This window comes from Lissotriton vulgaris, chromosome 7, assembly GCF_964263255.1.
Source record: "Lissotriton vulgaris chromosome 7, aLisVul1.2, whole genome shotgun sequence".
NCBI classification, from domain to species: domain Eukaryota; kingdom Metazoa; phylum Chordata; class Amphibia; order Caudata; family Salamandridae; genus Lissotriton; species Lissotriton vulgaris.
Window position 1 is genome coordinate 450,644,465 of NC_141695.1, and position 23,280 is coordinate 450,667,744.

At 47.2% G+C, this 23,280-nt stretch overlaps 1 protein-coding gene and 1 pseudogene across 1 annotated transcript; one reads left to right on the plus strand and one right to left on the minus strand.

Moving 5' to 3' along the window:
• Positions 1–6,201: 6,201 nt before the first annotated feature.
• Positions 6,202–7,806, minus strand: LOC147701836 (uncharacterized; annotated as a pseudogene).
• A 562-nt stretch (positions 7,807–8,368) lies between these two features.
• Positions 8,369–16,267, plus strand: LOC147701837 (uncharacterized). Its single transcript, XM_086929373.1, has 5 exons — positions 8,369–8,372; positions 11,668–11,988; positions 13,482–13,577; positions 14,259–14,408; positions 15,804–16,267. Exons 1-5 carry the CDS (start codon positions 8,369–8,371, stop codon positions 16,265–16,267), a joined length of 1,035 nt encoding a protein of 344 aa, XP_086785499.1.
• Positions 16,268–23,280: the final 7,013 nt, after the last annotated feature.

Consider the following 23,280-nt stretch of genomic DNA (forward strand, 5'->3'; position numbering starts at 1 on the left):
ACACTCACTGCACGCCTCTTTCACTCTACATTTAGCGTGAAAGGGGCCTTACTCTCAAGGGAGCGTTAAACCACTAAATGTTATGTGGGTTAGCGCTGCTTTGAGAATAAGGTGCTGACTCTATCACCATGGAAACATCAGAAAAAGTGACATACCCGTGGATATAGGGGCTTGAGAATATGCCCCACAGCATGTTGTGACCTAGCCGTGGCAGATGAAAATGCCAACCCAAAAGTAATGTAGAACACCGGGAGACGCTAACTGATAAAGCTGAAATGTGCCCTGTGCTCAGCATGAAGTGCTGGCAGAAAGCGATCTGCTATCTCGTCAGACGCCCAATACACAGGTAACATCAAAGTGAAAAAGTAGAAATAAAATAACTGGCACTGAATAGAACTGTAATGGGTGCCTGTGCTCCCTGTGGAAGAGCAAAATTAAGACACTCAAAGGGAAGTTATGTATTGGCTGAAGTAGGCTGATCCCCTGCCCCTTGTTGTGTACTGTAGTGCAAAACACAGCATAAGTAAAATGTGAATGTCACACCACCAGACCAGTGGATTGAGAAAGCTTGCTGAAAGTCCCTTTATTAATAGTATATTTTACATATATTTGTTCAAAAAAATCAAACGGTCTTGGTTAACATGGAGCCTAAAAAGGAGTGACATTGTTCGTACATCACAAAGGGCTGTTTAAACACATTTTGAGCATTTGTTATAAGTCATGGTGCTAACACTTAGATCAGTGACAAAGATAGGTTTCAACAGCAGTTTGTTATGCGCAGCATCTGTCGCCCTTACATATATTATTCATGTTAACACCTTGAACTTCGTGTATGGAACTTGGAGGCGTCAGGGATTTCAGTATTTTTTATACATAAGCTATAAAGTGCAAGGCAAATGCATTTAGTAAGCACCCAGGGATGAATTATCCCTAGGTCCTGGGCCCCACTGCCCAGAACAAACTGCAACAATGAGGGCGGAGCACATGCTGCTGGGATGACCACACATTATTAAGACATTGAAGCAATTCTCTCCTTTGATGTCTAAATAGTTAAAGTAGACTGAAGAACAATAGAACAATTGTGCATTCATCACATTCAACTGTGATGTTCAGTTATTTGAACTAATTATTTCGGTTTGGTGTTCTCCAAGGGTATGGGCTCACTTCAGGTTGCCAGGTGTCAGAGGTATAGAGGAATAGGCAGGAAGCCTCATTGGTGTGGCAGTGGTGGCCTCAAAAATGTACTTCTTGCTTGTAGGGATTCACATGACCAGGGATATGCAGATGTGCAAGAGAAGGAAGCACTTTGATGATCACCCAGAGTTCAACTGGATCTTTTACACCACTTTCTGTAATCTGGGGTCTTCTTCTGCTAAACATGTCTCTCCCAAGATCCTGTCCCTCATTTTCCTTTTCAAACCCTCTGCTATCCCTACTACTCGCCAGCGGTGAATCCACCATGAGGGGGGGGGGAGTAGCTTGCCTCCGCCTCAAAATGGCAGGAAAGGAAAGATAAAGAGATCAATACAGATTTTATTATCATTTTATTTTTCCTTTACTGCTAAGTCTTGGGACCTGGGGGGTGCCAGGCACTGAGGGGAGTGGTAGGTGCACTATCTTAGCTGTGCAGGACAATTTAGCCGGCCATCTCAGATCAGCCATATCGTAATGCGCTGTGAAGCTCTCTCCAACCCCAGCTACATTGCTTGGTGGGAGACAGCAAGCACAGGCTCCCAGTTTCCCTAGGAGCGCAAATTCACAGCGCTCAGGCCAATGCTGAGGCTGGGCTCATGACATGACAGCAGCCTCATGATTAGCCACATTGGAATGTGGGCAGGGCTGGACTGCCTGTAGCGGGCATCGGGCGTTTACCCGGGAAACTGGAAGGGGGGAGTTTTTTCAGTACTGCAATATTGGCCCTCAGTAACAAAGACTGCAATGGACACTTGCTCCCCTCCGACAAATTTGTCAGGGCTACTTTGGGTTCCCAGTCTGGCCCTGAGTTGAGGAGCCTGTGCCTGTGAGGAGGAGAGGAGCAGAAGAGTGTACCTGGGGCGTTTACAGGTGCATTTATTGAATTTACTCATTGTAAGCGTTTTCACACTTCGTCCTTAAGTAACTGTATCGTAAGTATCAAAACAGTCATTGACAGTAGCACAATAAGCTTTTTATTCACGCGTCAATTTGTTAAACAGTTTCAAAATACTTGGCAATATATAACAAAGGATGCAGGGCGTAGTCTTTGGAGTTTCAGAAGAACAGTCTTTGGTCTCTCTCTTTCTCTTGGTCACTCTTCCCCGTAGGACACTAGTACCAACGTCTCCCAAAAGGCAAACAGAGGAACACTACCGTCACAAACTGTATATATTCTTAAAGCTCTATGCGTGCACCCGTCACCAAGAACTTGGGGTCACCGGGACTCGTGATATCTTTATTAAGGAGGAAGGGTCAAGTAGTGAGGAATGGGGAAGGGAAAGGAAAGCGTGTTTCGCATGCAGCGTGCAACAATTTACTTATGCTACAAGCCCAACAGTCCTGTGCCCTCCGACCTCCTCCTCCTCCACCATTCTCCCCACGTTACTTGCCTGGGGCTACAGTCCCCTGTGACCGTAGCAATGGTATCGCGGTGTCCTGTTGCTTGGAGGGACAGCCGGATATGAGCGCGGTGTGTGTTGGGGAAACCACCCGTGGTCAGCTCTGCCGCTCCGCTTCGCCTCCTCCGTGTCTCCAGCACCTGGACTCTCCTTTTCTGTTCTTCGTGTTCCGTCGTCCAATGCTCTGTCCTGCGTAGCTTCGCCTCCTCTCCTGCAGCCGTCCGTCGCAGCCTCGCCTCCTCCGGATCGCCAATCACCCGGTGGCCCACAGCGGAGCCAATGGCTCTCTTTTAGCTTCTGTCCGGACTCCTGCTCCTCCTTTTTGCCGCAGACTAGACCGCTCAATTCTTCTGGTTGGAGTGGACCACTGGACACCATCTTGGTGTTCCCGGCGGATCGGGTGATAGGATGCTCTCTATCACATTGCCTCTCTTCTGGAGATGGACGATCGGGCCATTCAGCTGTCGGAAATCTAGAGAGATAATCTACATTCCCTTGGAACTTTCCCGGCATGTGCAAAGTCTGAAATGAAAAAGGCTGTAAGGCTAAAAACCATCTTAGTACTTTAGCATTGGTGTCCTTATTGGTTGCTAACCACGTTAGGGGAGCATGATCTGTAACTAAAAAGAAAGTCCTCCCCAACAAATAGTACTGTAAGGATTCCATGGCCCACTTGATAGCCAAACATTCTTTTTCCATGGTGGCATAGCGTGTCTCCCTTTGAAACAGTTTGCGACTCAGAAACAGCACTGGTTTAAGTAGTCCCTGATTATCTGGTTGCGATAATACAGCTCCCAGGGGCATATTACCAAGCAATAGCGATAATTATCGCTATTGCTTGGTTAGAGACAAAAATTTACCGCTGAGCTGAGGCGATTTTTATCGCAAATAAACCTTGGTATTACCAAGGTTTATCGCAAATGCGATAAAAATCGGCCGCAATGCATGAATATTGCTGAAAATTCCGCTAATGCTCTTAGCCATGTTATCCACCTCTCATTGGATAACATGGCTAAGAACTGCTGAGGGCAGGTGTTAGCTTTTGGAGATATTCGCGCTTAGCGCGAATATCTCCAAACGTTGGTAATAGGAGATAGCGATGTTAGCGACTGTTTCCAGTCGCTAACATCTTGGCACTCCCACTTTGCATGTCATTAGTGATCAATATCACTGACATGCAAAGTGGGGCCCAAGATGGTCGCTATCTCCTACTAGCTGTTGCTAACTGGTGTTAGCGACAGGTAGTTAATAGGGAGATAATTTTATCTCCGCTTTCTTGGCTTTTAAAGCCAAAAAAGCAGTGATAAACCCCCTTGATAATATGCCCCCCAGTCCTTTATCTGAGGCGTCTGTTTGCAACACAAATGTCTTTTTGTAGTTGGGGCAAGTCAAAATCGGGGCCTTGCAGAGTATAGTCTTTAGGGTTTCAAAGCTTTTCTTTTGCGCTGGACCCCACCCGATTTTTTCTCTTGAAGGTTTTCCTCTCAACAAGTCCGTAAGGGGGCTGGCCACGTCAGATAATTGGGGAATGAATCTCCGATAATACCCGACTAACCCCAGGAAGGCTCGTACCTCTTTCCTGGTGGTTGGTCTGGGAATATCTTTAATAGCTTCCAGATTATCAATTTGGGGTTTTAGGGTTCCTTCACTGATGGTGTAACCTAAATAGTTTATTTGATGGGTGCCCAGAGTGGTCTTCTTTGGATTCATAGTTAATCCTGCCTGCGTCAATGTCTCAAATACATTCTGTAGGTGTTCTAGATGGGTTTTCCAATCAGGGCTATACACAACAATGTCATCTAGGTAAGCAACGGCATAATTTTGATGAGTTTTTAGTAAAATGTCCATTAGTCTCTGAAAGGTGGCCGGTGCTCCATGTAACCCAAATGGCATTACCTTGAATTGGTACAACCCTGAGGGTGTAGAGAAGGCTGTCTTCTCTTGAGCTGCCTCTGTCTTGGGGTATTTGCCAATATCCCTTGGTCAAGTCAATGGTGGACATCACCCTAGCCTCTCCTAGTTTTTCAATTAGCTCGTCTGCTCTAGGCATTGGATAATTGTCAAATTTAGAATTGGCATTTACTTGGCGAAATTCAATGCAGAAACGGATAGTGCCATCTGGTTTCGGCACTAAAACAATGGGGGAACGCCAGTAACTTTTGGAAGGTTCAATAATATCCACTTGTAGCATCTTTTCTATTTCCTGTTCTACCGCCTCTCTCCTAGCTTCAGGTATGCAATAGGGTCTCACATTCACCACTCTTCCCGGTGGGGTAACAATATCGTGGGCTACTAGGGACGTTTTCCCCGGTTTTCCTGAACCAAGGGTAGAGTATTGGTCAAGCAGTCGCTCTAACTGCCGTTTTTCCTCCACAAATAATCGGGGACCCATAGCTGGCCGTTCCTCCTGTTCGCCCCTCTCCAGCTCCTGGGGTAACTCTAGTGGTGTGATGGTTACATGCTTTATGGATTGGACTACCTTGGCCCCTTGGGATCCTGTGTTTGGTTCCTCCTACTTCTTTAATAAGTTAATGTGATACGTTTGTCCCACCTTGTTAGTGTGTGGTACTGCTACTCTGTATGAAACGGGTGTAACTTTCTGAGTAATGGTATATGGTCCTTGCCATGTAGCCAACAATTTCTTATCAGAGGAGGGAAGTAAAATCAATACCTTGTCTCCTACCCTCAACTCCCTCAACTGACTTTTCTTGTCATATTGCTCTTTTTGTCTACTTTGTGCTTTGTCCCTGTTTTGGTGGCCAGTATCCCATAGGGTGGCTAAGGTTTCTTTAATGGTCTGCATGTATCCTAACAGCGGTTTCCCTTCATCCTCTTCCTCCGTCCACTGCTCAGCAGCCATATCGAGCAAGGTACGGGGTTTTCTTCCAAATAGCAACTCGAATGGGGAGAATCCAGTGGATTTTTGTTCATGTGTCCTAATAGCAAAGAGTACAAGGGGTAACTTCCTATCCCAATCCTTTCCTGTCTCACTTATCAGTTTCTTCAGCATGGTTTTAATCGTTCGGTTATACCTTTCCACTAAACCGTCGGTTTGTGGGTTATAGACTGCCGTTCTAATCTGTTGGACCCCCAAAAGCGAACATACTTCCTTCATGAGTTTCGCCATAAAAGGAGTTCCTAGGCCTGTCAAAAGCTCTAACCGAAATCCTACTCGTGGGAAGAAGGATATCATAGCTTGAGCCACAATTAGCGTAGTCATGCTTGTTAGAGGTATAGCCTCCGGATATCTTGTTTCATAGTCCACTAGCACTAATATATACTGATTCCCCCTGGCTGAGGGAGTTAATGGACCTACCAGATCCATCCCTACACGTTGAAATGGAACATCAATAATGGGTAAAGGACAGAGGGGTACTTTCTTATCTTTGGAGGAATTTATCAACTGACTCTTTGGGCAGGTGGTTCAAAACCTTGCAGTTTCTCTATACACTCCCGGCCAGTAAAAACGATCCAGTAAATATTTCCGGGTTAATTCCTGCATGTAGTGACCCCCACCCGTCTGGTTGTGTGCTAATTGCAAAGCTTGTTCTTGAAAGGCTACTGGGACCAGCAACTGTTCTACCCTTCCATTTGCCCCTTCACTTACTCAACACAGTAATCCTTGTTTTATACAGAAATAGGGTCCTACCTTCTCTGAGTCATTCTCTTGCACTTGATTCCAGACATTCGTGAGGGTGCTGTCATCTTTCTGAGCTGCACGGAAGCTTCATGCAGGAGTATCTCCATGCTCTGGGGAAGAAAGTAAACATGAAGCAAAAGACTGACAGGCACTGGTATACTTCTCTTAGTCCCTTCTTTTCTCATTTTTCGACTTATGTTCTCGGACTCTGGGTTGAACTAGGTTTTCGTTAGAAAAGGGAGCCTTCTGTAACCACTCTGCTCTGGCTTCTTGCTCCGAGGCCTCCATCAAATAATCATGAAATTTAGGCAAATCTGTTCCCAACAGAATATTTTCAGGAAGTCGGGGAACTACCCCTACTCTCCAGACTTGGGGATACCCGTCTATTTCCAGTAAGACTTCTGCTAAAGTATATTCCTTAACGTCTCCATGAACACAGGAAACTAGCACGGTTTCTCCTTCACATAGAGAGTTCAGGGGTACCAGGTCTTGTACTACTACCGTATGGTGACATCCTGTATCTAATAAAGCTTCAATAGGTTTCCCATTTAGTCGGATGGCTTTCTTGTATGTTTTCCTGCATAGACCTGTAACCAAAACTCGCCCTCATGACCAACCCACTTCCATTCGTTCAGAGCTGTCATTGTTCAATTGACAATTTCGTGAGATGTGCCCCCACTCTGCAAATCTAAAACATTGAGGTCCCACCTGAACAGGGGAGTTGATCTTTGGAAAGGGCTTTGGGTTGGGTTTCGGGGTAGGAAAAGGGCGTTTTTCTACACTGTCATTGGAAACTCGGGGTGCAGGTTTAGTAAATACAATGGGGGTTCTCCCCGTAGGAGCTTTGAAGTCGGGGGACCTATGGTAAGCACAGGCTAGTTTGATAGCAGATTGGGACGTTAGACCAGGATGTTGTTTTAACCATGCTCTAGTATTGGTAGGTAAAGCATCCAAATACTGCTCTAGAAAAATTTGTTCCGTAACCTCTTCCATGGTGGCCATATGAGGCTGTAGCCACCTGTTACCTAAGTCTCTGACCCTGTAAAACAATGCTCGGGGATTATCACCTGTAACCCATTTTCCCTTGCGAAAGCGTGCCCTATAATACTCTTGGTCACACCCTAATCTTTCGAGAATTGCCTTCTTTATCTCGGGATAAGGAGTTACTCCAGCTGGGTCAGCCTCTTGGTACGCCGTCTGCAGTTCTCCAGATAATAACGGCGCTACATATTGTCCCCACCTGTCTGCAGGCCAAGTGGCTGTGGTAGCAACTCTTTCGAAATTGGTAAAGAAAAACTCAGGGTCTTCTCCTTCTTGGAACTTTTGTAATACACTGCTGGGGATGTTAGGGTGGACACTGGCACTAGAAATTGCATCTGTAAGGCAGAGAATAGCTGTATCTTGGACTTTTTGGTTACTTGTCAACAATATTGCTTGCTCTTTCAATGCCTCTTGAAACGACTCTCTCTCTTTTTGGGCATTCCTATTCTGTTCTTCAAACAATAACTGTAAATGTCTCTGACCTTCTGCCAGCTGCGTTATCATATCTTGTACAGTTACTTGTTGCGTCATCTTGTATCAAATGACAGTATACCACTTCTGACACCACTGTAATCGTTTTCACACTTCGTCCTTAAGTAACTGTATCATAAGTACCAAAACAGTTATTGACAGTAGCACAATAAGCGTTTTATTCATGCGTCAATTTGTTAAACAGTTTCAAAATACTTGACAATAGATAACAAAGGATGCAGGGCGTGGTGTTTGGAGTTTCAGAAGAACAGTCTTCGGTCTCTCTCTTTCTCTTGGTCACTCTTCCCCGTAGGACACTCGTACCGACGTCTCCCAAAAGGCAAACAGAGGAACACTACCGTCACAAACTGTATATATTCTTAAAGCTCTCTGCGTGCACCCGTCACCAAGAACTTGGGGTCACCGGGACTCGTGATATATTTATTAAGGAGGAAGGGTCAGGTAGTGAGCAATGGGGAAGGGAAAGGAAAGCGTGTTTCGCATGCAGCGTGCAGCACTTTACTTATGCCACAAGCCCAACCGTCCTGTGCCCTCCAACCTCCTCCTCCACCGTTCTCCCCACGTTACTTGCCTGGGGCTACGGTCCCCGGTGACCGTAGCAATGGGTATTGCGGTGTCCTGTTGCTTGGAGGAACAGCCGGATACGAGCGCAGTGTGTGTTGGGGAAACTTCCTATGGGTCAGCTCCGCTTCGCCTCCTCCGTGTCTCCAGCACCTGGACTCTCCTTTTCTGTTCTTCGTGTTCCGTCGTCCGATGCTCTGTCCTGCGTAGCTTTGCCTCCTCTCCTGCAGCCGTCCGTCGCAGCCTCACCTCCTCGGGATCTCCAATCACCCGGCGGCCCACAGCTGAGCCAACGGCTCTCTTTTAGCTTCTGTCCGGACTCCTGCTCCTCCTTTTTGCCGCAGACTAGATCGCTCAATTCTTCTGGTTGGAGTGGACCACTGGACACCATCTTGAAGTTCCCGGCGGATCGGGTGATAGGATGCTCTCTATCACACTCATTTTTTTCTTTTGTCCCATGACCACCCCCCGCCCGCCACGCCACTCCTCCCCAACATCAGCCACTACTGCTACTTAAAACACTATCATGTTTTTAATGATGTTTATGGGTCATGCTCTGTGCTTTATGTTTAAGGTGCTCTGCATTATTCCCAAAGCCCTACGCAGCTCAAAGTCCATAAGGAATAAGAACCATGTTTCAGTGGTATTTTCCCAGTAGAAATCTTCGGTCGGCAGACCGGAACTTGTACACTGTCCCCAGATTCCATAAAACTAGATGGAAGGCAAGGCCTTTTCCAATGTGGCTGCATGGCTTTGGAACTCTCTCTCCCTTCACCTGTCCTTGCTGAGCACCAATACCCCTTTTCAAAAGGGTGCTGTGCTGGAAACCTGAAGGGGGTTCATCTCCACTTTTTTGGCTTTAAAAGCCAAGAAGGCGGAGATAAAATTATCTCCCTATTACCTAGCTGTCGCTAACACCAGTTAGCGACAGCTAGTAGGAGATAGCAACCATCTCGGGCCCCTCTTTTCATGTCAGTGATATTTATCACTAATGACATGCAAAGTGGGCGGGCCAAGATGTTAGCGACTGTTTCCAGTCGCTAACATCGTATCTCCTATTACCAACTTTTGGAGATATTTGCGCTAAGCGCGAATATCTCCAAAAGCTAACACCTGCCCTGAGCAGTTCTTAGCCATGTTATCCAATGGGAGGCGGATAACATGGCTAAGAGCATTAGCTCGCTAATGCATGAATATCGCTGACTTTTCAGCGATATTCATGCATTGTGGCCGATTTTTATCGCATTTGCGATAAAACTTGGTAATACCAAGGTTTACCAGCTCAGCGGTAATTTTTTCACACTAACCAAGCAATAGCGATAATTATCGCTATTGCTTGGTAATATGCCCCCTGGCTCTTTACGCTATAGTAAGGCTCCATAGTTTACCTAGAACCCTATGCCAGTCTCTTTGCTGGGTTACTCTATCACTTTACTTTACCACAGTCTAAATGACTCTGTAGGGATGTTGGTGTTTAATTTAAATGTGGTGTCGGTGCCCGGATTGGACCCAACAAGCCTTGGCAACAGCAACCCACGCAATTTAAATGTATGTTTCATATTTGTCTCAGCACTTTTAGTCTACTTCGTAATGTTTACATTTATTGAAGTCGAAACACTTTCTGTTCTTGGGCAGCAAAAACGAGACCTGTTTTTGGAATCACAAGTAAAAATAGAGCTGATTATATCCCACTTTTCGATCTGCAAGGTATGTGCATAATTTAGCTGATGTGTCCATTTTCCCACTTCAGGAGACACAAACAGTTCTATTCAGTTTGGTTGCTGTTTGTTTGCTTTTTGTCGCTGCTGCAAATCCAGGACTTTTTTCCACACTGAGATATTTTGGGCTTTAATGTTCCTGCAGGTCATAATGTGGGCTTCATTTTCGATGTATGTGTTTGGTTTGTTAATGTTGTAATTAAGCAATGAACGCAGGTTCAAAAGTATTGCTTTATTTATTGTCTACACTACTCCACAACAACTCAGCAGTCTTGCCTCAGCTGAGCATTGTCAATATTCCAAGGCAAGCTCACAGTAGGCATGGGCGGATTTTGCGGATTCGCAATCCGCGAATTTGCGGATTGCGAAAATCCGCAAATTCTCGTGGATTTTGCATATTTTTTTTTGTGTTCGCACGGGTTTCTGCAAGTTCGCGAGGGTTTCGTACAATTTCGCAAATTGCGAACTTACTTGTCGGGTCGCCAGTTTTGCGAACTTGTTGTTTCTACGTGCCCAGCCTGTTTGCAAGCCTTTCTTCATCACTGCCACCCTCTGTCACCACTGGCACTCTCTTTGTTCACCCATGCCACCCTCTGGCTCACCCATGTCACCCTCTCTGTCATCACAGCACCCTCTGGTTCACCAGTGTACATTATTGGGGGAAAGCAAAGCACTGCCATCCTCTGTCAACACTGGCACTCTGGTTCACCCATGCCACCCTCTGGCTGGCACACCCGTGCCACCCTCGGTGTCATCACAGCACCCTCTGGTTGACCAGTGAGTGTACATTATTGTGGCAAAGCACACCTGCTAAGTACTTTAAGTTTTGCAAAATTAAATTACAACAACACCTGCCCTGCCCCAACTGACATTAATGAAGGCTGGCACCTGCTTGTCTGCTCCCTTTACTTTGTGTTGCAATGTAAATTTTTTTTAACAGGATCTTTGTTGGCAATGGCATACTTGTAACTATTCTGTGACTGTTAGAGCAGGGTCACACAATAGTTGCAAGTAGGCAACCGAATTCTGGAGGGCCCCTTCAGGAAGCACTACAGGGAATGGTTACAAATGATGAGCTTGAACTTTTGCACCTGCCCATTGCTTTTGCTTTTGCAAAAATCGTTTTTCGGTAATTTCGCGCTATTCGCGAGGCGCGGCGTCGTGCGAAATCGACCGTGGAAGCCGCGAACTCGTGCGAATTACCCCAAGGTCGAGTATAGGCGTCGCCATTTTATTTGCGTGACGTATTTCCGTTTCCGCCCGCTATGTGTAATCTCGCGGAATGAGCGCCTTGCGAATACAAGTTCGCACGAGTTCGCGACAGAAATCGCATGCAAACTTACTTACGCGCACTTGATCGGGCCGCCATCTTGTTTTTCATTCATTCCTATGTGTCTGGGCATGGTGTTTCTATCCTCTCTATATCTCTGCCATCCTTTGCTTGTTTTAATATTTTTTGAATCTATTTAAATTATTATCTATCCCTCTAGTTTTCTAGCTATATATTTTTGTGTTTTAGGCTACTTTTGTTTACTTTCAACTACTTTTTTAAACTTTTATTTTCTTCTTCCCTAGTCTTATTCTTTTTCATTTTTTCTCCTTGTTGCTACCACCTGCCCAGACCATGGTGAAGCCAGCAGTCAAGCTGCCCAAGACAGGCCCCGCAGCCCGTGCCCGGCTCCCGTGTGGCCGTTTGAGGTGGGCGCACTGGTTTACTATGTACAGCGCCGCCTCCCCAGGACCATCACGGCAGGCGGCAGGATCGCTGCTGGCTACAACAACCGACAGGAGCGACGGAAGCAGTGGGAGCAGGTGTGCCGGGCCCTGTTTGACATCTCGGGGGTCCAGCGCACCTACAACCAGGTGATCCACCGCTGGACGGATCTCCTGGACCGGGAGCGCGACCTGCTCGACCTGCTGGGAGTGGAGGTCCCCGGGCTTGGTGAGTAGTAGTAGCAATTTTTTCATCACTCACTACTCTGTTTTTTCTCCTGCTCTGTGTGTTATATTGCAAATGTTTGTTTTAACTTTTTTACAAAGAGCAATAATGCTGCCGATTATATTGATAGTAGAGGTAAATTAATATTTCAAAATCTTCTGTGCATTTCAGGTGCACTGCTCTCCTTCTCTGTGGCGGTGCCACTGCTTATTTGTTTTCTATTTTGTGTTCATTTAATTGAGCTGAGTAATGTATGAGTGTACTTTACAGAACTGCGTAATGCTAGACACAAAGGGGCAGATTTACAAGCCCCTTGCGCAACGTTTACGCTGCCTTACCTGATGCAACAGCGACGTAAACGTGGCGCATCCCTGCGAGTCATGTACAACGTGATGCATCTAGGGAGATGCTCCACGTTAAGGCCTGGGCTTGCACCACAATGGGTGCGTTCCCACGAAGGGGGGGGGGGGAGGTCAGGCAGCTGTGCGCCTCGCAAAAGTGCCTGCGTGAAATCTACAAGATTTAACGCAGGCACTTCCGCGACGCTGCTACGTCAATTCTTTATGCCTGCTTGCTTGAAGCAGGCGTAAGGACTGATGCGGTATGTTGAGTATTGGGCAGCCCTGAGCATTGCTAGACTTGCATTGCGCCTGCGACGCGACTCTAGAGATGCGCCCCTCTTTCATCACGAGATGCGTCACGCATCTGCCTACCCTTGCGCCAGGGTGTGCCGCATTGTAATTGCGGCGCATCTGCCGTGACGCAAGGTTAGTTTTGCGTTACGCATTTGTTCTGGTGCACCTCTGGAGGTGTGCAGCCCAGAACTCGTAAGTATGCCCCTAAGTGTCAGATTTGCAATTACCTGCGCATCCCTGCAAAGTGTGCGGCACACCAGCACCACCCATGGTGCGCCGTATTTACAATGCGGCACACCATGGCCCCAAAACGTCACCGAAGCGTTACGCATCGGTGCCGTAAAGGCGGCTCATTGATGGAGTTGCGTCGCTACGATGGCGCAGCTCCAGCAATGCTGCGTCAAGCCGTACGTCTGCTTCATGCAGGCGCAGGGTTTGAGTGACGCATCATTGTCCTAAATGACTGATTGAAATTTTATATATTCCCCATAGCCACTTTTAGCATGCGTTCCTGCGCAGGAACGCCCTCCCTTGTGCTGGAACACTCCCTTATGGCGCAGGGCTTTAGAATGGGATGCATCTCCCATATGCGTCACGATGTTAATATACGCCACACCATGGCGCCTCTCTTGTTGTGGCGCTGCGTCACAAAAGTGACGCAAGAACAGAGCAAAAGAGCTGCAAGGGCTTGTAAATCTGCCCCTAGAGTAGAGGCTCAGGTGCAGTCCTTCCTTTGTAGCCCTCTTTTTGGCTGAAATAGTTGGTTCTTGTTCTTTCTAAATGTTTGATTTTGGTTGACAAGGACATCGACAAGCAGCAATCATCAATGTTTTCTGTTCTTTCTTTCATGTTGTACGTCAGGTCCCCCCAGGGGCAAGCGGATGGAACAGGAGGATGATGTGGCTCCAAAGGAGGAGGATGCAGGCCAGGGCGGCGAGTGCTCCTTTGCTGGCCCTAGTAAGTTTTCATTTAAATATAGAGGACCTATTGTTGTCCAAGCGTTCCTAATTTAATTTTTTCGAAATAGTGTTTAGATAGGAGCACAATCCATAATACTACTGTTGCAGGGACAATTCTCCACAAACCGAACTATGGACACTAAACACCAGAGTAATAATATTTCAGAGTGGCGTATTTGGCGCACTGTATAAACCTGGTAGTGTCAGAGGCACGGACTCCTCCTTGCAAAAATTGCAAAACCTTTCGCTCAGTCACTCTAGTCTGGAGGACCAAAAACCACAGAGTCTATTCAAGTTTAAAAGCTTTTTTAAAGGAAACACATATATTAAAATTAAGTTAGCTGGAAATGGAAAAGTGCTTGGTGCTGAGTTGATGAGTAATGGAACACATTTCTTGTGGTCGAGCCGAGCTTTCACCTGGTTTGAAGTTGATGTTGCTCTTGTCCTTAGAAGTCCAGGTTCTGTCTGTTCACAGAAAAATGGTGTGTGTTAAAATTAAGCAAGCATTCATCAATTGTGACAAAAAAGTGCAGCAAGACAACAGCCTTCCCTGGAAGGAGGGACATTTTTAATTTAGAGTAGACAGTCAATTACTTTTTCTGTTGTTTTCACATTTCTTCATTCCTAGACCAAATACTAGTGAGTGGTGTAATCTAACATTCTTAAATCTACTTTGTAGGTGGAACATCCGGTGGCGGGGCCAGCTCGGATGTGGTGGTGGTGGTCGACTCAGAGGACAACTCTGGGGAGGAGGCGGCGCAAGTGGCCCAAGAAGATACTGTGAGGAAGCAGACAGTGGTGCTGGCGGGTAGAGATAAGCTGGATCATGGTACTATCTGACTGTTAGATAGCATATGATGTGTATCTACAGAGAGTAGACGGTCACTGTATGAACTACGAAAATACTATGAAATGTTTCCAGGGGGGGGCAACATCATCACCATCTCCTGACATGATTGAGCACAAGTATTAAATAAAATTTTTTTTAATCTAACACGACATAGAGCTTAAATAAACAAAGAACCCCATAGGGGGAAGAGAAAAATCTTGTGCGGCACCACAGCAGACGACCTGGCAACTACATTAAAACAGAGGGAAAAACTAAAAATGCCAGAAAAAAAACAATTCTAAATCAGGAGGATGTGGTTATAGAGCATGGGTCCTCACAAACTTTCTCTCTGGGCCAAATTGACAGTGTGGTTTGTGGCCAAGGGCCGCACCGATGGGGGCAGGGTCAGTGGGGGAGGGGGGTGGATCTAGAGCAACAACAAAAAACTATGACCATGAGGTTGAACTTATGCCCCTGCAGCGGACGCCTTTGTCCACTGAGCCACCAGACCTGGCATACACACATCTTTCTTTCTCTCTCTCTCTGTCTCTCTCCCTCTCTCTCTGTCTCCCTCCCTCCCTCTCTGTCTCCCTCCCTCCCTCTCTGTCTCCCTCCCTCCCTCTCTGTCTCCCTCCCTCTCTCTCTCTCTGTCTCCCTCTTTCTGTCTCCCTGTGTCTCCCTCTACCTCGCTGTCTCTCTCTCTCTGTCTCCCTCCCTCTCCCTCCCTCTGTCACCCTCTGGCTCCCTCCCTCTCTCTCTCTCCTTCTGTCTCCCTCTCCGTCTTCCTCTCTGTCTGTCCCTGTCTCTGCCCCTATCTGTCAGTCTGTCCCTGTCGCTATCTGTCCCTGTTTCCCTCCCTCTGTCTCCCTCTCTGTCTCTCTGTCTGTCTCTGCCTGTCTGCCCCTTTCCCTGTCTCTGCCTCCATCTGTCTCTGTCTGTCTCTGTCTCCCTCTCTCCCTCCCTCTCTCTGTCTCCCTCCCTCTCTGCTTGTCTCCCTCTCTTGCTCTCTCTCTCTCTCTGTCTCACTCACTCTGTCCGTCTCCCTCTCTCTCTGTCTCCCTCCGTCTCCGTCTCTCTGTCTCCCTCTGTCTCCCTCTCCATCTCCCTCTCTATCTCTCTGTCCCTGTCTCTGCCTCTATCTGTCTGTCGGTCCCAGCCTGCTGTAATTACCATATTGTCACTGGGCCAGCACTGGATGGACCTGCGATCCAGGGGGGGGCAAGCGCCCCCCCTTGCCTCTCCCTGCGGACGCCCATGATACTGGCCTCAATAGTTTTGTACTGCGCTGGCTAGTTGCTAGTTGTACTGTTACACAACTTTCTGCTGAATCATTTTATGTTAATCATATTCTTAAAGAGCATTGGTTACAGATTATGTCTTTCTTTCTTCATATAGTTGGCCGTACTAAAACATCCAAACCATCCAGGAGTATGCAGGCTCTACTGGCCCGGCAACGGAGGCTGGATGCCACTGTTGCCGAATATCGGCGGCTGGTGGAACTGGAGGGGGAAGACACGCAGTCCAGTATATCTAATGGGACACCTGCATCCTCCTCCGCGCCCCCACGTTCTGCCGGTCAGCGCAGTGCTCCGGCGGTACGGAGCCGGGCTGGCAGACGCCACCGCCGAGCAGCAAAGTTTGTCCCTCACAGTACTCTCAAGGCTCGCTTGCGCCATGCAACCCACAGAGTGTCTGACCTGGAGGCGGAGGTCCGCAAGTTGAAGGAAAATCAAAATTTGTTGGAGGGCCTCCGCTTAGACCACGCCATCCTCCGGGAGCAGTACGATGCCCTGGCCCTAAGGCATGATGCCCTGGAGGCCAAAGTCCACAGCAGAGTTGGGGTTTTTGGGGACTTTTGAAGGACTATTTATTTGTTGGGGTTAGGGAGGGTCTTGCGGGAGATTATTTTGTTAGGGATATAAAAATATACTTTTTCAAACTTTATCTGAGCATACCTGTTTTTTACTACTTTTGAGCCTGGTGGGTGGTGGTTTTGCAGTAAGTTCGTTTTACTGAACACTGTCATCGTGTTGGTTCACGTGTAATTGGCCAAATGTTTTCCAAAGTAAATGCCTGTCACAGAGTAAGTTAATTCAAGAGTCCTAGGACTTTACTAGTACCACTGTCAGTCTCTCGCCTCTCCTAATACTCCATTATACTACCTCCCATCCAAACGCTTATCTTACCTGTAATTTGTGTTTGAGGGCTGGCTCCACCTGGAATTCACAGTGTCCTAAAGCGTTCTGCAGCAGGGCCCGAACTGGAGTTTCCCGGCGTGGATTTTCTGCAAAACAAAAGCAATCAACATTAGAAATGTGACAGCGGTGCTCACAGACCCCAAAACCCACACCCAAAAACCTAGAAGCCCCACAGACAGCACCCCTAAGACAGGCAAGCGAGCAATAACGCCTAAACGTTCACGTGTAATTGGCCAAATGTTTTCCAAAGTAAATGCCTGTCACAGAGTAAGTTAATTCAAGAGTCCTAGGACTTTACTAGTACCACTGTCACTCTCTCGCCTCTCCTAATACTCCATTATACTACCTCCCATCCAAATGCTTATCTTACCTGTAATTTGTGTTTGAGGGTTGGCTCCACCTGGAATTCACAGTGTCCTAAAGCGTTCTGCAGCAGGGCCCCAACTGGAGTTTCCCGGCGTGGATTTTCTGCAAAACAAAAGCAATCAACATTAGAAATGTGGCAGCGGTGCTCACAGACCCCAACACCCACACCCAAAAACCTAGAAGCCCCACAGACAGCACCCCTAAGACAGGCAAGCGAGCAATAACGCCTAAACGTTTTCACCTCCCATTTCCTCCTAACCAATTTCATCCCTTAATAGACCTTGCCAGCATGGCCCAGCCAAGACCCGTAAACCCAGGCGCAAACAAGTTTGACACCCCCAAACAGCCAAAAAGCAAATCCGGGAAAAAAGCCACACTTAGCAAAATGTATTTAAATGAGGACTCACTACTTCCAGTCCCTCTTTAGGTGACTCGTCAACGTAAGTTTCTTCATTGTGCGGAATCCAGGCATCAGCATTACGGGAAATTGATAGGGTGAGTCTGGAGGAGGAGGATAGACGACCAGGACTGAGTTCTTGTCAACTTGTGAACCTGAGGAATGCTGCGGCATCAAAATCAAGACAGTTCTGCTGATGGGCTTGTTGTTGTGATTGGGTGATTACAGTTTTGTTGTGATTGTGATCAAGCACTTGCTAAACAAAGAAAGACAGACACACAGGAATACAAGTGAATAAGGACGAAAAATAAAGTTAGTGATTCATTGACTCATTTTCAGAACTCGCTGTCAGGGAAGCAGAACTCATCCTCAAACTCTGCAAATTGAGTTGGTAGTACTTCTGGTAACTGAGGAAAACTTCCCTCAGGTAGGTCGGTGTCCTCTTCTTCCTGCGTGCATTCTCGTACTTTGTAATCTGGTGGTATGAAGTGCTGGTTCATCTTTATCATGGTGAGCCGCTCCACATTTGCGGGCAAGAGGCGGGACCTTTTGGAAGTCACAATGCCACCAGCAGAACTAAAAACATGTTCTGAAGACACGCTTGCGAGTGGGCAAGACAAGTAATTGATAGCCAGGTTGGTGAGCTCTCGCCATAGGTTTCTTTTCCCATGCCAATACGCCAATGGGTCCTCTGTAATATTGACCGCTGTTGAGTCATCCAGATAGGCCTGCACCATTGAAACAATGTTCTCCCGGATTCCTGTACTTTGCACTTCTGTGTCCTTTCTGGGACAAGCAAACCCTAGCTGACTTAGCCAATCCTCTTCAGACATATCGCCTGGGCCTGGTGCAGATGATACGGTTGCTGGTGTGGTTAACGGCTCAGAGGAAAAGTCACTCACTTCTGCCACAGGCACAGATGCAGAAGTGCTTTTTTGGGACGCCTGATGGCCTGCCGATTCACTAGTAGTACTGTCTTCTCCTACAGTTTCCTGCCGCTCTTTCAAAACGAATGGCTGACTGAGCTAGCCAACCTTTGTACTCTGTAACATCTGATGTTTCAAAAGGAATTAATACTTTGCCAAACAATGCCTTTTTGTAACGTGGATCCAGAAAAGTAGCACAAATGTAGTGCTGTTGTTTCTTGATATTTACAAGCCGTTCATTGCTAACTAGGCGTTGTAATAATCTCTGCGCCAACTCATATGCTTCATTCTTTCCAGCATCCTTTAATTTTAAAGACACCGCCTTGACTTGGTGCTCGAGCTTCAGCAACAATGGGATAGCTTTTCCCAAATTACAGTCCTCCCTGCTGACTTCACGCGTGAAGACCTCAAAAGGACGAAGCATGTCTGTCAGGCTTTTAACTAGCTGCCATTGTTCCACCGCTAGCATCATTTCTGTCGTAGCACCACCCAGGTTGTAGACATACTCATTGACTACTGGAAACAGCTCATGCAGACGCTCAAGCATGTAGAAGGTTGAGTTCCAACGTGTTGCCACCTCCTGGATAAGTGCTTTCACTGGCATTCTACGTTCATTTTCCTTGCGCCTCAACTCCTTCCGGGCCTTAAAAGAATGGTTGAAATGTGTGCATATTCTTCTGCAGATGGACAGTATTTTGTCGACTGCAAGTTCTTTTTTCAAGAACTTTTGCACGACCAGGTTTATAAAGTGCGCCAAACACGCCACTCTGAAATAGTCACCGTCCTCCATGGCCTTAACTACATTGCTGCCATTATCAGTGGCAACATAACCAACCTTGCATTTTCTTGGGGGCAGCCATTGCGAGACCTTTTTGTTAAAGTCATCCAAAATGTTGTCTGCAGTATGACTTTTCTCCAAGCCAAACATGGCTAATGTTGCATGTTTACAAGCACCCTTAAAAATCTCGTCCAAGTCACCACCGGCATTTATCTGTTTTGCAACCCCTGAAAAAGAGACCCAGTGATGCACATGTAATCAAGGGCTTGGCAACTGGTCCACATGTCTGTTGTCAGGTGTATAGTGTGAACAGCACTCTTCTGCAAAGCTTCCTCAATCAACTCAAGCACCTCTTTATGTAGTGCTGGAACAGCAACCCTGGCAAAATAGAACCGGCTAGGAACCTTCCATTTAGGGGCCAGTGTTGCCACGAGTTCAAGAAAACCCACACCTTCGACAAACGAAAAAGGGAGTAGGTCCACCGCTAGCATTTTAGCCAGCTTAGTGTTGTACAGGCCAACAATTGGGTGGTTGCGTTGAAATGGCGCATCTGAGGACAACATGGCTATAATGGTGCGCTGGACAAATTTACTGGATGATGCTGATGACTTCTTCGACCCAGTTGTGCTCAGTGTTGACATTTTCCGCATTGGTATGTCTCCCAGACTCTCAGTGTGCCTCCTATGTGTTGCGGAGGGTGTGGTGCTGCCAGGGGTACTGGGTGCAACCGGACAAATGACTGACGCTTCTGCCTCCCCGTAATCTTCAGATGAAACATCTAGTACGGGTATATTTTGGCCACTTGCCCTTTGGGATTGCTTTCCCTCGATGTTTGCTAGGTGCGCAAACCATTCGACAGCGTGCCTTCTTTTAAGATGACCTATCTGGCCTCCGGTACCATAGTTGGTACCAGTCTTACCACGGCTAACTCTAGTCTTACAAATGGAACAAATGGAACTGTAATCATGCTTTGCATGGACACTATAAAAGTTCCAAACTGGGGACTGGAAACTTCTGGTTTTGCCGCACGAGGTGATACTGCCAATGCCAGATGAAGCAGTGGTGGATGAGCCTTGCAGACATCTACTGGGTTGTGCAATTATTGCAGCAACCCTACTTGAAGGAGTCGAGCTGGATGGAGGTCCCCTCTGAGGAGAAAATATGAGAGCTGTAGGTTTTGTTGAACTTATTGTACTACCTGACTGCGTTGGTGGTGCTACCAGTGCCACGTCGCCAGGGTCACGCTCAGCATGACGTCGGGATAGAGTATAAATGTCTGTCTGCTGCATGGCCGGTGTGGCTGGAATGACGTGTGTGATGACTAGGTCATTGCTGTCATCCTGTTCATCAACATCAGAATGCACCACTTCATCAAGTCCGACGTTCGGATCCATAAGTATGAGCTTTCCGGGGCCCTTCCTTTTAACATTTGATACCTTTCTCAGCTCATGGTGTGCCTCCCTCTCAGACGTCGGAGATGGTTGCCAATCTAGATCCAGATCATCTGATGGAGCGGGGCTTGAAGAGTAACTTCTACACACCCTCCTTGATCTTTTCCTTGCTGGGGAGCTGGGAGAGAATGAATCATCAGGAGGAGTGGCTTCGTCTTCCTGACATGATACCCTGGCTCCAAAGTCAATTTCCTCCTGTGCCCCTACTTCTGGAAGAACAACCATTGTGGGCACTTGCACCGCTCCATGCGCCGCTACATGGGCCTCTTCACTGACCTCTACTTGCAACTCTCCATGGACCTCTCCTTCTCGGCCTTCTCCTTCTCGGCCTTCTCCTTCTCGGCCTTCTCCTTCTCGGCCTTCTCCTTCTCGGACAGCTCCTTCTCGGCCTTCTCCTTCTCGGACAGCTCCTTCTCGGACAGCTCCTTCTCGGACAGCTCCTTCTCGGACAGCTCCTTCTCGGACAGCTCCTTCTCGGACAGCTCCTTCTCGGCCAGCTCCTTCTCGGACAGCTCCTTCTCGGACAGCTCCTTCTCGGCCAGCTCCTTCTCGGACAGCTCCTTCTCGGCCAGCTCCTTCTCGGACAGCTCCTTGGACAGCTCCTTGCGCATGTACTTGTGCTTGTACTAGTAGCCCATGCAGTTGTTGTTGCGGCTTTGGTTGTTGAATAGTACTTGTGAGATGAGTTACAACCTGTGTTGATTGTGTGCTGCTACTTTCTTGCGATGAGCCAACATCACTGGTCGTTGGTGATTGAACCACTAAACAGGCTACCTGTGCAGCACTCATGGTGGACTTTTGTTTTTTCCACAAAAATTTAGTGGTCGAGGCACCAGTCTCCTTGGTAAGTGGTGCCACTTGCTTCTTCTTCTCCTTAGTAGAGACATCTTTCTTGCAAGAGGAGCTACGGGCACCTCTTTTTGGAGCCATCTTCTTCAGATGTCGGAACAGCAGGCCGCAGCAGGATTTCTTCCTGGCACTGATGCTCAACGATGATGCGGAGTTCTTGACTTTGTGCACCTAAAAGCAAACGAAGACAGGGGAACATAAGTTAAATATATGTTACATATGTAGCGCTTCAATTAATAGTTTGCAAGTAGGCATTTATGAATACACACGTGCACACCACAATATGGAAATATCAAAAATAAGAATTGCTAAATTTTTGGGAAACAGGAATTTAACATTGATCCAAGAGAGCCCACAGAGAGGGTTGTAGTTTCATGTACCACTGACTCCCCCTGGGCACAATGGGTGAAAGCAAGGCAAAATGGGTGCAGGCCTATGGCACAAAGCTCACTGCCTGCCTTCAAAATGGCCGCTTGACCCCCATCCACATGGCCAGGACCATGCCTCAAAATGGCCCCCACCAACATAGCCAGCCCCCAACCCCTACTCCAAAAAGTCAAAAAACACAACACAATCCAATGCCATCCATCAAGTTTCAGAAGATTTATGCTGCCTGCTGGTGGTTTTCTGGTGCAGAATTGCAATTTTTGCAATTTCGCGAGTGCGAGATTGTTGCTTCACGACGCGAACGTGGCAAAAAACCCGCAAAATCCACGAACAGACCGATTCTGGGCCCCCTGGGCATAATGGATGAAATCAGAGCACACTGGGTGCAGGCCTATGGCACAAAGCACACAACCTGGCTTCAAAATGGCCCCTAGACCCCCACCCACACGGGACCAGGCAATAAAATGGCCCCCACCCACATAGCAAGCCCTCAAACACCACCCCAAAAAGTCGTAAAACACACAAAAATCACCACAATCCAATGCCATCCATGCCCTGGGCAGAATCATGTTAAAATTCAACAAAACAGTTGTATCATGCACCCATAACTAAGCTTGGTCCAACTGGATACTGTGGCTAGCCAGTAGCCACTATATAATATTTGACTTAATGTTTTGAAAAAAGTTCCAAAATAGTAGCTAATGCCCCAAACAAACATCAACTTACTTGTGAAATCAAATTTCTAATCCAAAAGTAATCCAAAGAAAGTCAAAAAGGCCTCAAATCCAAATATCCAGCAGCATCCACAATATGTAATCCTTCCCAGTCAAGATCAAATTCAAAATGGACAAAGCAATGGGAGGAGCTTGCTGGACGGGAACACGAAGAACTTGGTGACTGGGGCACTTCCTTCACAACCCCCCCCACAAAATGGACTCCTTGCAATTAATTATGGTGCCTGCTAGTGGTTTTCATTCATGTGCAGAATTGTAATTTTTGCAATTTCGCGAGTGCGAGATTGTTGCTGCACGGGACGCGAGCAGTGCGAACACAAGCAAAAAAATCCGCAGCTCGCGAACTTGCAGATTTTCGGTAAATCCGCGGGAGTTCTAGGCCCCCTGGGCATAATGAATGAAATCAGAGCAGACTGGGTGGGCCTATGGCACAAAGCACACTGCCTGACTTCAAAATGGCAGCTTGACCCCATCCACATAGCCAGGACCTGCAGGACCATGCCTCAAAATGGCCCCCCACCAACATAGCCAGCCCCCAACACCACCCCAAAAAGTCAAAAAACACACACAAAAATCACCACAAACAAACAACATCAACTTATCAACTTAGTTGTGAAATCAAATTTCGAATCCAAAAGTAATCCAAAAGGCCTCAAATCCAAATATCCAGCAGCATCCACAAAAAGTAATCCTTCCCAGTCAAGATCGAATTCAAAGTGGCCAGGAAATGGACTAAGCAATAGGAGTAGCTTGCTGGACAGGAACAGGAAGTTGGAGACTGGGGCA